Source organism: Oncorhynchus gorbuscha, linkage group LG18 (genome assembly GCF_021184085.1).
Source record: "Oncorhynchus gorbuscha isolate QuinsamMale2020 ecotype Even-year linkage group LG18, OgorEven_v1.0, whole genome shotgun sequence".
Taxonomy (NCBI): Eukaryota; Metazoa; Chordata; class Actinopteri; order Salmoniformes; family Salmonidae; genus Oncorhynchus; species Oncorhynchus gorbuscha.
Window position 1 is genome coordinate 39467563 of NC_060190.1, and position 13273 is coordinate 39480835.

Here is a 13273-nt window from a genome sequence, read left to right on the forward strand (position 1 = left end):
TCAACATGTTATAAATTGATGTCAATTGGACATTTTCGCAAGGACGTGCGTTTGAAGTAAAGATGCAGCCCCATAATGAGAGTATAGGCTATAGGTCTGGTTTGAGCACAACTCCAGACATGGTCCAGCATTTGTAAATCGACAGGAAGCATGACTTATCGGACGTTGGCGACTGGAAGAGCGCAAGCTGCACGCACCTGTAATGTTCGTTGTCGCGACACGGCCTGAAAGTTGATTTCCAGAAAGACTGGGCAGATATTCTGCACATGTGTTGCATATAATAATAAACTGCTATACAAACATTTGGTAGGCTTATGATGCCGCAATGTTTTGAGAACGATATGAGACAAATTCCCCAGTATAGGTAAATGACTCGAGCGAGTTGACCGGTGAATAGCCTAGTGCCATTACATATTTGATCTGAGGCAACAGCCCACTGGGCACACACTGGTTGCTTCAACGTTGTTTCCACGTCAGTTGACCCTAACCCTAACCCTAACCCTACACGTTGAATTTACGTCTCTGCCCAGTGGGAGGCGATCCATATTCCATATCTGAGGTATTGTATAGAGAATAACAACGTATTGTATGAGACCTACAGTAGGATAACACCCACGTGAAGGTCAACGTTATACATAAACCTGACAGTTCATATAGTGGTTAAACATTCCCTTAACATAACAGGAGTTGGGTGTCACACGAAACGTGACACACACACGTGCAGGGGGAGTGGATACTGTACTTATACAGTATTTCAGAAGGTTGGGGTTGGGGAGTTCGGTGATGTCCTGCGGTCTGCGTCCCGGCAACCTGTATGATTCAAGGATTTTGCAAAGACTTGAATAGGTCTGCAGTTATATTTCTACTTAAAAATACAAAATATAATTTTCGATTCGCTATGTCGCATGTTGGAGTGGATAAAAAGGTACAGTAATTTTGTTTTTACTTCGTAATAGGCTATATATTTTTTTATGGACCGTGTAATGTAGTTTGGTGTCGCGTTAAACTTATTTTAGCAAAATGCACCTTTTCCCCCATGTGAAAATAATGATAGTCACAAAAATGCATTAGAAAAATGTAAGATGTGAACGTGTTTTTTGTTTGTTTATTGACATTTATCCATTTAGTCAGACTATTCTGACTATTGGCATGTTCTTTTCGTGCACTGTTGTTCCCATTGCCTATTTTTCGAATAGTACCTGAAAATATAGGACTGGGGGCATAGCACAGTGTTTCTCCTAATTCTCTTATGTAAATCAATACTCTGTGGCTAAGTACTGTGCACTATTGTACATCTCCAATATGTATTAAAGTGAACAACCTATCATTGTTGTTTCTTTTTTATTAATACTTGTTTGTACTGACAGGGCAATGATCTAAACTTGATGTTAATGGTGACGTCATGTGCCATTGGAGGCACTCTTCAGTATGGCTACAACCTTGCCATAATGAACGCACCCACCATAGTAAGGTTATTTTGACACACGTGTGTGTGTGTGTGTGTGTGTGTGTGTGTGTGTGTGTGTGTGTGTGTGTGTGTGTGTGTGTGTGTGTGTGTGTGTGTGTGTGTGTGTGTGTGTGTGTGTGTGTGTGTGTGTGTGTGTTTGGACCCCAGGAAGGGTACCTGCTGCTTCTTCTAAAGCTAATGGGTATCCAAATAAACAAATACAATCTGTGTATGTATGTGTGTGTGTGTGCACATGCTCACTTGAGTGCATTTTGACCACACTTGACCTTTCCTTTCAGTTCATTCAGAACTTTGTTAACGAGACATTTCGGGAGCGCTGGGACGTGCAGCTGAAGAACTACCAGGTCACTCTGGTCTGGACTTGCATTGTGTCCATCTACTCCCTGGGAGGGCTGGCCGGAGCTCTTATAGCTGGACCCATGAGCATAACCTTTGGAAGGTAATAATGTATTATTGTATAGCTGGACCCATGATCATAACAATTGGAAGGTAATGTCGTCAATGTCAAGGCGATGTCAATGTCAGATATTGACACAAGGATGTGCGGTAACCTTGATATGTGGCCCTCACTGAAAAGCTCACTATGTGCTTTAGCATTCAATATTACCTGGGATCTATCAGTGATATAATGTCTCAAAGAGAAATGTTTAGTGACTGATGAGAAGATTTTCATCTGTTTAGGGGTCAGATGTAGAAGGGGGTTGCATCAAAGAGAGCATAGACACAGTGTCGCTGAAGACAGCAAGGCTACTTTATGATTTCTCTTCACAGTGGAGTCAGTTAATGAACAATGTGGTGGTGTTTATGTTTCTCAAGGCTGAAAGAGCACACTGAACCTTGCAGGCTGGCGCCAGGGCATATATGATATCTGGACAGATAGTAGTATTTGCATAAACGTAATTATAACATCATTACTACAGTATAAGTTAATTGATACTCAAGATTTACTTGAATCTACTTGTCTCCACTATATTCTACTCTATTCATCTCCACTTTACTCTGTTCTTCTCCACTGTATTCTACTCTACTAGTCTCCACTACTTTATTAATCTCCACTCTATTCTACTATACTCACTTCCACTCAACTCTACATGTCTCCACTCTATTCTATTATACACTACACTACTAAATTCTACTCTACACTACTCTATTAAATTGTACTATACTCTACACTGCTCTACTATATTCTACTTTACTCTACACTCCACTGCTCTACTAAATTCTACTCTACTCATCTTCACTCTATTCTACTCGTCTCCACTCTATTCTACTCTACTTGTCTCGACTCTACTTTTCTACTCTACAATACTCTACTAAATTCTACTCTACTCGTCTCTACTCTATTCTACTTGTCTCGACTCTATTCTGCTCTACTGTACTCTACTCTACTAAATTCTACTCTACAATACTCTACTAAATTCTACTCTATTCTTCTAAATTCGACTCTACTCTACACTACTCCACTATATTCTACTCTACTCTAACCCCCTTGTGTTGCTCCCACAGGAAGAAGACTATGCTGTTGAATAATATTTTCTTGATGCTGAGTTCACTCCTAGCGTTGACCAGCAGAGCTGCCAAGTCTTTTGAGATGATCATCATCTCCAGGGTCCTGGTTGGAATCAATGCTGGTATCTACTGTATATTCAACCAGAGGGTTCTCAAATGGGGGTTCTCATGTCATCAAACCATGCTCATTGTGCAACTGACTGCATTACTTGTACGTTGTGTATAGAGAACAAAGTGTAATACTGGTTGTATGTTTGTTGCTGTCTTTGGTCTTTAAATGTCAATGACATGTAAAGTGTAGATATAGATAAGACAAGCAGCTGTACAATTACAGTATTATGTTTGATGCAAGAAACTGAAACCACAGACAGTAGAGAAATGATCCACTCCTTTCACAGGGATCAGTATGAATGTGCAACCCATGTATTTTGGTGAGAGTGCTCCCAAGCACCTGCGAGGGGCTGCTTCCCTGTCATCAGCCATCTTCACAGCGTTTGGAGTGGTGTTAGGACAGGTCGTGGGCCTCAGGTAGGCAACATACAACACACCCCGACACATAAGACAAACATCCAAGCAAAGCATTCAGATAATAATAAGCCTGCAATGTAGTGTTACTTACACATAAATCTAGCACTACAATGGATTGTGTGATTTGTTTGGGGAAATAACTGCAGTTGTAAACTTTGTTTTAATTAAGTCAGTATTTCATTTGATGGTGTCATGTTTCCAGGGAGATCTTGGGCAGTGAGCCCTGTTGGCAATACCTACTGGCCAGTAATGCCATCCCAGGCCTCATCCAGCTCCTCACTCTCCCCTGGTTCCCAGAAAGCCCTCGATACCTCCTCATAGACCGCGGGGACAAGGAAGCCTGTATCAATGGTAGGTATGGGGAAAGCCAAATCATGGTCTACGTTGTTCTGTTCCTCTTGTATGTGAGTTAGGGAGATATACAGTAAAAGCATGAGCAGGTTCTGTGGAGGTTCATTGTGCCGCCTCTGCGTCAGCAGGGAGGGGTAGTCTTTAAATCTTATATGTGCATCTGTGTACTTTGCCATCATTTGTATTTCCGAAATCCATTTTGCCCGTCCACGTGTCTGTGTCTGTGTGTGCGTGTGTTAGCTCTGAGGCGTCTGCGTGGCTGTGAGGTCCAGAGATCAGAGCTGGATGAGATCCTCCAGGAGCAGGCTGAGGCTAAAGGCCTGAGGCCCAGCAGACCCTGGGAGCTGTTCGCTGACCGTAATGTGCGCTGGCAGGTGATCTCTATCATCACTCTCAGCAGCGCCATGCAACTCTGTGGCAACGACTCCGTGAGTTATTACAAAAACTTGTGAATTAGAACTAAAATGTAGAATTTTAAGTAACTGTGTTTTTCAACAGGGAACTTAATTTCTAGTGGATTAAGTAGGCCACATGTGTCTCATAAAATCACAAATAATATATGTGGTGAATGATGATGCAATGTCCTTTTATTATTAATTTACCCTCTTACAAATGATGTAAGAAGCAGACTCCTGCCAGCAGACTTCTATTGTTATTGTAAGTATGGTTTCTCCCCACAGTTACTGGGTTTCTCAGATGTTTGGTTTTGAGTAAGCAGGGTTTTGGTTCTCTCTGGTCCTGGGGTTTCTGACTGAGAACTCTCTCTGGGATCAAAGTTACCTACCTCTAAAGAACACCATTGTTCTGACAGTAGAGCATACCCAGCTCAGACACAATTTTGGCCACAGTGTTGCTGACCCCTCCTTCTCACAGCAAACTCGATTAGAAATGTGATATCAGCTATCAATATTTCATACTGTGCTTAGACGGGTTTACATTTCCTTGTTAAAAATGCATGCTGGTGATGATGACATGTGGTTGTACTTTACAGTTGAAATGCTGCGGGAGTTAGGGAGGGAGGAGTACATAACTTAAGGTTACTTTCGTAACGCCAGTTCTCTGATAATAGAGTGGGATGTCTCACATTGGGGATTCGCTGGGATAAGGGGTGTGCCAGCGCCTCCACCCCTGGTGGTGCGTCTCCTGCCAGCGCAAAGAACAGAGGGCAGTGTGCATCTTTTGTGCAACGCCAAGAGATCTACGCTGGCTCCAACGTATCTCTCCCAGATCTGGTTTTCCACTGAGAAGAGGTGTGCGCTGCTCCACATAATGATATTTGAAAAAGGAACCTGTATAGCTGCAGAGAGTGAGGGCCATACTGGCGTTTTGATGTATGCTAGCACAGTGGTATTGTCTGTCCTGACGAGGATGTAACAATTTGGAAAGAGAAGGCAGCAGAAAGTGTTTCGGAGATAGGAACATTGTCATCAGTTTCAGGATAGTTTATGTGAGCGGGGCGGAGCTGTGGGGACCACAACCTGTTTAACCACTCTTATCTTTGTGAACTGCGCCCACCCCCCCATCCATCTGATAGTCTAGCCCGGAATGAGAGAGAATCCAGTCTGACACCCAGGTATCCTATTATATGTAGCAGCCGAGCCCCCCCCCCAATAAGTACAGGCAGTAGCAGCCGAGTTGCCCTTTTATTGTATTTTTTTTACTTTTATTGTAAGTTTTACTGGACGAGAGGAGGAAGCTAGCAATTCTACCATTTGGGCAGGTATGAAGACCTAGTAGAGGTGAGCTGGATTTTCAGCGAGCTAACCAAGTAGCTTAGCTTTGCAGCGTAAGGGAAAAGGAAAGGGGGGTACCTAGTCAGTTGTACAACTGAAATGTATCTTCCGCATTTAACCCAACCCCTCTGAATCAGAGAGGTGCGGGGGGCTGCCTTAATCGACATCCATGTCTTTGACACCCGGGGAACAGTGGGTTAACTGCCTTGCTCATGGGCAGAACGACAGATTTTTGCCATGTCAGCTCGGGGATTTGATCCAGCAACCTTTCGGTTACTGGCCCAATGCTCTAACCAGTAGGCTATCTGCAGTAACTAGGTGTGTGACGCTAGCTACCACCGGATAGTTGGAGCAAGTATTCTACTCAAAGCAAAAACTTTACTTTTGGACAATACTCAAAACTAGAGACGAGAAGCTGAGGTCCTACCTTCGGCAGCGTAAAGCTCACGGTTCATTGGAAAACAGTTAAGCAGGGAGACGGGGATCAAGTCGTGCTGAGGAGAGCTTAGAGGGGGTGAATGACCAGAGGGCGGGGCCACGGCAACGTATAATGAGGAGGGTCTCCTCATTCACTACGTGACCTGTCTGTCTGCGACAAACATCGTGAGATTGGACCTTCTGTAGTGATTTGCTTATCCAGCGAATCCCAATGTGAGACACCAAACGATTATTTGAAAGAGAGCGTGTTGTTTTGTATTTCAGATAGGGTTTAATGAAGAGGTGTAGTCAGTCCAAGGCCATGCCAAGCTAATAGTGCTGCTGCAGTCTCTTAGTTGCCTTCATGCTACGTCTCACAGTCCCTAACTGATGACTGTGTAATTACAGTACCTCTCTTTCTTCAGGGGATTATTTAGACCAGGGGGCTGGCAGCTGGAAGCCCTAGGGAGAGAGCTGCCTGGGTATTAGAGCAGTAATATGCTAAATGCTTTGCGGCTGAATCAGCTTATCAACGACACAATTTCAATTTGGTCATTTGATGTAATGATTTGAAATGCTCAGTCAGTCTGTCGGTACTCTGTCAGTACATGATAAGGACGGGACTCATTTGATTTTTAAAAAAACGATAGAAAAAAAGCATAGTTTTTATAAAAAAATCATCATAACTGAAACAGCAGCCACTGTACTCTGTCAGTATGCTTACTGTATGTACAGTGTATGTGATGTTCTCTTTTTCACCCCAACAGATCTACTTCTATGCATACTATGTGTTTAAAGAGTCCGGGATCTCTCCGGATATGATCCAGTATATCACCATATGCACTGGTACATGTGAATTCACAGCCTGTATAATATGTGTGAGTATTCCTGAGTAATAATGTGGCTGTTGTGTAACTATTGGTAACTAACTAACCACCCCAGAGGCAAGTAGGGATTGTTTTACCCCTGTCTCTCTCTCTCTTTCTCTCTCTCTCTCTCTCTTGTTATTGTTCTTGTTAAATCCTTAATCCAGACCTTTGAAAAAGTTGCTCTGTGAGAAAAGTTACATTTTAAAATTGTTCCTGCATTCTGAGAGCTGTTTAAGTGCTTTTCTAGGCATTCTGTTTGGATTAGAATTCTTTTTTTAGAATGTATTTTCACACAAGGCTAAAAAATAAAATGCTCACCTCAGGGTAACCAGAGACGTAAAAGAAGATGAAACACCTCTCTTTTGCGTTTACTGCTAACCTCAGGGCTGAAAATGACATGATTTTAATATACATTGTAATGTTTGCATCCTCCTCAGAACCTGCTGATTGAGCGACAGGGCAGGAAGATTCTTTTGATGGGAGGCTACGTTTTAATGATGGTCTGGGCCATTGTCTTCACTATAGCTCTGTGTTTTGAGGTATTCTATCTTCTTATGTCATCCTCTTCCCCTGTCAATGTAAGAAAATAAAAGTGCGAGTGGAAATCAAAAGGTGATCTGAAACTAGATGATGGTGATACGTGGCTGAAATGCCATGTCCTAGTCATGTCCCAGTCTCTAATTCCATTGGTTTTATTGACCTTTGGGACTCTATTACTTCTGAAGTGCGAAGGTACTCATCCTTAATGGAAGGACAGCAGTCTGACATGGTGCATCTGCGTCGCAGTCACGCTTGGGTTGCTGTGTACCAGGCAGAAAAGTAAACATACCCTTTTGAACCCCCTGTTCCTCTTCATGTTGTGACAACACATCACTCTAACCACTAGGAGGGGTGATTCTACTTTGTGCTTTGCATTGTGTCGGTGCAGTGGGTGGTTGGATAGGTGTAGTCAGGTATAGTTGTAGGATCTTAATTTGATCACTCTTCTGTTGCTGAGAAGTTTTCTGCACGGCAGAAAATGCAAACTTGTAGTGTATTCAAAGGTTTAAAAAGGCTTCGAGAGTTTGTAATTTCCACGTTAAAAGGTCAGACTTGATTTTCCCCAATGAAAAATGTATCAAATCCCTACAAAAAGTGATAATCCACATCATAATTCACATTTCCTCTTGCTGCAGTATTATTTTCCTGCTGTAGCAAACTGGCTCAATTCAGGTTCTAAATCTGTAAGGCGACAGGACACTCTTAAAAAGCCCACTCAATCAGTGGTATTATGTGGTGCTCATTTGAATTAATATCGATTTAGCTTAATTATTTTTGGACCTCAGCCTTTGGTCTGCAAGAAAGTCAGATGTTTTCAATTTTACTGATATTGTTTCAGCAAGATAGAACTGAGTTGTCAGGAAAATTACTTTATTTTTTATATATATTTTTTAACTTGGCGTTAGCATCGAATAGCCCCCGTGATATGCAACCTTTCAGGGAAGTTAGGAACCAATATGCACAGGCAGTTAGGAAAGCTAAGGCTAGCTTTTTCAAGCAGAAATTTGCATCCTGTAGCACAAAATCAAAAAGTTATGGGACACTGTAAAGTTCATGGAGAATCTGACCTCCTCCCAGCTGCCCACTGCACTGAGGCTAGGAAACACTGTTACCACCGATAAATCCACTATAATTGAGAATTTCAATAAGCATTTTTCTACAGCTGGCCATGCTTTCCACCTGGCTACCCCTACCCCGACCCTCGTAAAACTGACCATCCTACCGATCCTCGACTTCGCCGATGTCATTTACAAAATAGCCTCCAACACTCTACTCAACAAATTGGATGCAGTCTATCACAGTGCCATCCGTTTTGTCACAAAAACTACCCACCACTGCGATCTGTATGGTCTTGTTGGCTGGCCCTCGCTCCATACTCACCGCCAAACCCACTGGCTCCAGGTCATCTACAAGTCTCTGCTAGGTAAAGCCTTATCTCAGCTCACTGGTCACCACAGCAGCACCTACCCGTAGCACGCGCTCCAGCAGGTATATCTTACTGGTCACCCCCAAAGCCAATTCTTCCTTTGGCCGCCTTTCCTTCCAGTTCTCAGCTGCCAATGACTGGAACATACTGCAAAAATCACTGAAGCTGGAGACTCATATCTTCCTCAGAACCAGCTGTCAGAGCAGCTCACAGATCACTGCACCTGTACATAGCCCATCTGTAAATAGCCCATCCAACTACCTCATCCCCATACTGTATTTATTCATTTGTCTTGCTCCTTTGCACCCCAGTATCTCTACTTGCACATTCATCTTCTGCATATCTACCATTCCAGTGTTTAATTGCTATATTGTAATTACTTCGCCACCATGGCCTATTTATTGCCTTACCTCTCTTATCCTACCTCATTTGCACACACTGCATATATACTTTTTCTACTGCATTATTGACTGTATGTTTGTTTATTCCATGTGTAACTCTGTGTTGTTGTATGTGTCGAACTGCTTTGCTTTAATTTGGCCAGGTCGCAGTTGTAAATGAGAACTTGTTCTCAACTAACCTACCTGGTTAAATAAAGGTGAAATAAAAAATAAAATACAAATAAACTTGTTAAATCATCTATTTCCGACTTGATAACTAAGTTCTTTGTTTTACTGTAACAGCACAAGGTGGACTGGATGCCCTACTTGAGTATGGCCTGTATCTTCACCTATATACTCAGCTTTGGCATGGGCCCAGGTGAGCCAGTCTCTTCCTTTCAATAGCTTTAATATTAATATTTAGCCTTAATATTATTAGACCAGCCAGTTAGAAATACTAGCTAATATTGAAGGGAATTACATTGGCATTTAAGTATGTTATCCTACACACTACAGAGTATCCAACAGAGCTGCAGCTGACAGTTTGTTGATAGTTTGAGCATCTGTAGATCATATATAAGGGTCTGTGCAAATAAACTGTGATTTCATTTCAACAATGGCTGTAAGGATGACAAATGTATTTTTCCTTGGGGATGAATAAAGTACACTCATCTCATTATTGATCGGTATTGGTAAGGTCTGTGTTTATCTTTGCCTACAGCTGGAGTGACAGGGGTCCTCCCTACAGAGATCTTTAGCCAGACTGCCCGTCCAGCAGCCTACATGATAGCTGGCTCAATGATGTGGATCAACCTTTTCATTATGGGGATGATCTTTCCGTTCCTGGTGGTGGGTGAAAAACACACACACACAAACGGCTCCCGAGTGGCGCAGCAGTCTTAGGCACTGCATCTCAGTGCTAGAGGCGTCACTACAGACCCTGGTTCGATTCCAGGCTGTATCACAACCGGCCGTGATTGGGAGTTCCTTAGGGCGGCACACAATTGGCCCAGCGTCGTCCGGGTTAGGGTTTGGCTGGGGTAGGCCGTCATTGTAAATAAGAATTTGTTTTTAATTGACTTCACTGGTTAAATAAATAAAAACGCTCACACAAACAAAGGGTCATTCTACTAAACAAGTTCCTTTTGCGTCACTTTGATAGAAGTAGAAATTTTGGAAAAATATTGCATTTTAAAAGCTTGTTATATCAAATAAGTGCCGTTTCAAATAGTCCACATGGAAAAAACTATAAATTAACAAGACAGAAATGTTTTAACAATAAAAACATTTGGGTGAAGCTTGCATTCAATTGCCCCTCTCTGTTGCACACAACAAGCTTCCATTCCCCCTGTCACAAGGGGATTTATGTATGATTTAAGATGAAGTCGTCAACCCTGTTACGGTCAACCTGTTACTTTAGTAGGCACTTACTATAGTCATTTTGTAACTGAATCTCTTGAGATGGGAAAACATGTTTTTATTAAGTTGAACATTTTAACAAAATGTTAAAATTAGGTGAAATAAAACTTTTTTTTTCATCAAGTTCCAATACTCAAAAGGCAAGTAATTGGCGGAACGACCCACCCCCCACACACACACACACAAACGCATACAAACACACACACGGACTCGTTTTTGTTGTTCTCTCTCTCTGCAGAGTGAGCTGGGTGAGTTCTGCTTCGTCCCATTTGCTGCTGTCTGTTTCCTGTCTGCTCTGTACGTGGGCCTGGTTCTGCCTGAGACCAAAGGGAAGACCCTCTCAGCCATCGCCAGCGAGTTCAACAAGCTCAACTACAGGGGCCAGGACAAGCAGGGTCTACCTGCCCCTCAGGCACAGTATCAGCTGGGAGAGGTCTGCCACTCCACTGCCCTGTAGGCCTACTGCTCTCCTACCTATGACCTATGACTTCTACCATTGACCACAGTACTATTTATGGTTAATTAATTAACCTTAATTAACTGGGAGATCCAATTGAGGTCAGAATACCTTTTTCCCACAGGAAACCAGGTTTTCCATCGTCTTGGGTTTGGAAAAAGCATGCAAAGATGGTGTATTCCCTTTCATTAAAATGAAAATACAGTAAGTCAATTTTCGGCAATAAACTCTTGGAGAGAATAATTGTTGTTTTGAGCACAGAGATCCCATTAAAGTTATAATATGTAATTATGTAGTATTGAGTGGCTTGAGTGAAAGCTTTATGTACCAAGGGTGCTAAGGGATGGACTGTCTTTACTTTAAAAGATGGTCATTTTAATAATGTGCCTTTGGCATAAAGTAGTGTGCACTTTTAGTCTACCAGTACAGAAGAAAATGCAATGTTGTGGGTCCCATATCTTGAAAGGGTGAATGTAATCCACATCAATATTTAATGGTGAATCCCATATACACTGATCAGTGAAGTTGTGTTTTAATTTTTTTAGGACCAATATTTACAAATCCCTGTGAGCCTGTTTATGCCGTATCAATCACATATTGCCTTGTGATGAAAATGAAGAAAGTATATTCAAATCCAATTTGGATTATTTATTTATTTCTGCTGTCCAAATCAAATGCAAAGTTCAACTGCTATTACATGTGTCATAGGGTTATCATACAGATATGGTGGATGATTGTAACTGTAACGGCGTTCGTCTGTTGAAGGAGAGTCGGACCAAAATGCAGCGTGGTGGTTACTCATGTTCTTTAATGTATAGCGATACATGAAATAACTTATAAATATACAAAAACAACAAACGGAACGTGAAAACCCATACAGCCTGTCTGGTGAATAACTTACACAGAGACAGGAACAATCACCCACAAAATACACAGTGAAACCCAGGCTACCAAAATATGGTTCCCAATCAGAGACAACGAGAATCACCTGACTCTGATTGAGAACCGCCTCAGGCAGCCAAGCATATGCTAGACACACCCCTAATCAACCACAATCCCAATGCCTACAAAAAAAACAATACGACAACACAAAAAACCCATGTCACACCCTGGCCTGAACAAATAATTAAAGAAAACACAAAATACTAAGACCAAGGCGTGACAGTAACAAGGTAAAGCCAAAGATATCTAAGCTACTGTATGTTGTGAGAGTATTATACTGTATTTATAGATAATTTCATATCAAACTATATTATCAAATAATCAACTTGTTTTGAACAGTATGTCATATATTTCATTGTTTGGAATAGATTGTGATCATAAACAAATAAGACCATGTATTGTATCTATGTGAAATACAGTGCCTTCGGAAAGTATTCAGACCCCTTGACTTTTTCCACATTTTGTTATGTTACAGCCTTATTATAAAATGGATTAACAAAACAAACAAAAAAGTATCAGCAATCTACACACAATAACCCCATAATGACAAAGCGGGTTTTTCTACATTTTTGCAAGTATATTAAAAGTACCTTATTTACGTAAGTATTCAGACCCTTTGCTATGAGACACGAAATTGAGCTCAGGTGCATCCTGTTTCCATTGATCATCCTTGAGATGTTTCTACAACTTGATTGGAGTCCACCTGTGGTAAATTCAATTGATTGATCATGATTTGGAAAGACACATACCTGTCTATATAAGGTCCCACAGTTGACAGTGCATGTCAAAGCAAAAACCAAGCCATGAGGTCGAAGGAATTGTCCCTAGAGCGCCGAGACAGGATTGTGTCGAGGCACACATCTGGGGAAGGGTACCAAAGAATTACTGCAGCATTGAAGGTCCCCAAGAACATAGTGGCCTCCATCATTCGTAAATGGAAGAAGTTTGGAACCACCAAGACTCTTCCTAGAGCTGGCAGCCTCGCCAAACTGAACAATCGGGGGAGAAGGGCCTTGGTCAGGGAGGTGACCAAGAACTCGATGGTCACTCTGAAAGAGCTCTAGAGTTCCTCTGTGGAGATAGGAGAAACTTGAAGGACAACCATCTCTGCAGCACTCCACTAATCAGGCCTTTATGGTAGAGTGGCCAGACAGAAGCCACTCCTCAGTATAAGGCACATGACAGCCCGCTTAGAGTTTGCCAAAAGGCACCTAAAGACTCCTAGACCATGAGC

General features: G+C 42.0%; 1 protein-coding gene across 1 annotated transcript; it reads left to right on the forward strand.

The window, feature by feature from the left end:
* The first annotated feature begins 767 nt into the window (after window positions 1-767).
* On the forward strand, window positions 768-11735 carry LOC124003599 (solute carrier family 2, facilitated glucose transporter member 11-like). Its single transcript, XM_046311987.1, has 12 exons — window positions 768-925; window positions 1368-1466; window positions 1747-1907; window positions 2975-3099; window positions 3376-3505; window positions 3708-3856; window positions 4097-4284; window positions 6774-6884; window positions 7313-7414; window positions 9525-9600; window positions 9943-10070; window positions 10879-11735. The coding sequence occupies exons 1-12, from the start codon at window positions 815-817 to the stop codon at window positions 11095-11097; spliced, it is 1599 nt and encodes a 532-aa protein (XP_046167943.1). The 5' UTR covers window positions 768-814; the 3' UTR covers window positions 11098-11735.
* Window positions 11736-13273: the final 1538 nt, after the last annotated feature.

Bases quoted from the DNA above. Each gene is read 5' to 3' on its own strand.
- LOC124003599 (XM_046311987.1), top strand. From the start codon at position 815: ATGATTCAAGGATTTTGCAAAGACTTGAATAGGTCTGCAGTTATATTT. The intron at 1,467-1,746 runs GTAAGGTTATTT...CTTTCCTTTCAG, and splicing joins TAATGAACGCACCCACCATA to TTCATTCAGAACTTTGTTAA. The intron at 3,100-3,375 runs GTATCTACTGTA...CTCCTTTCACAG, and splicing joins CCTGGTTGGAATCAATGCTG to GGATCAGTATGAATGTGCAA.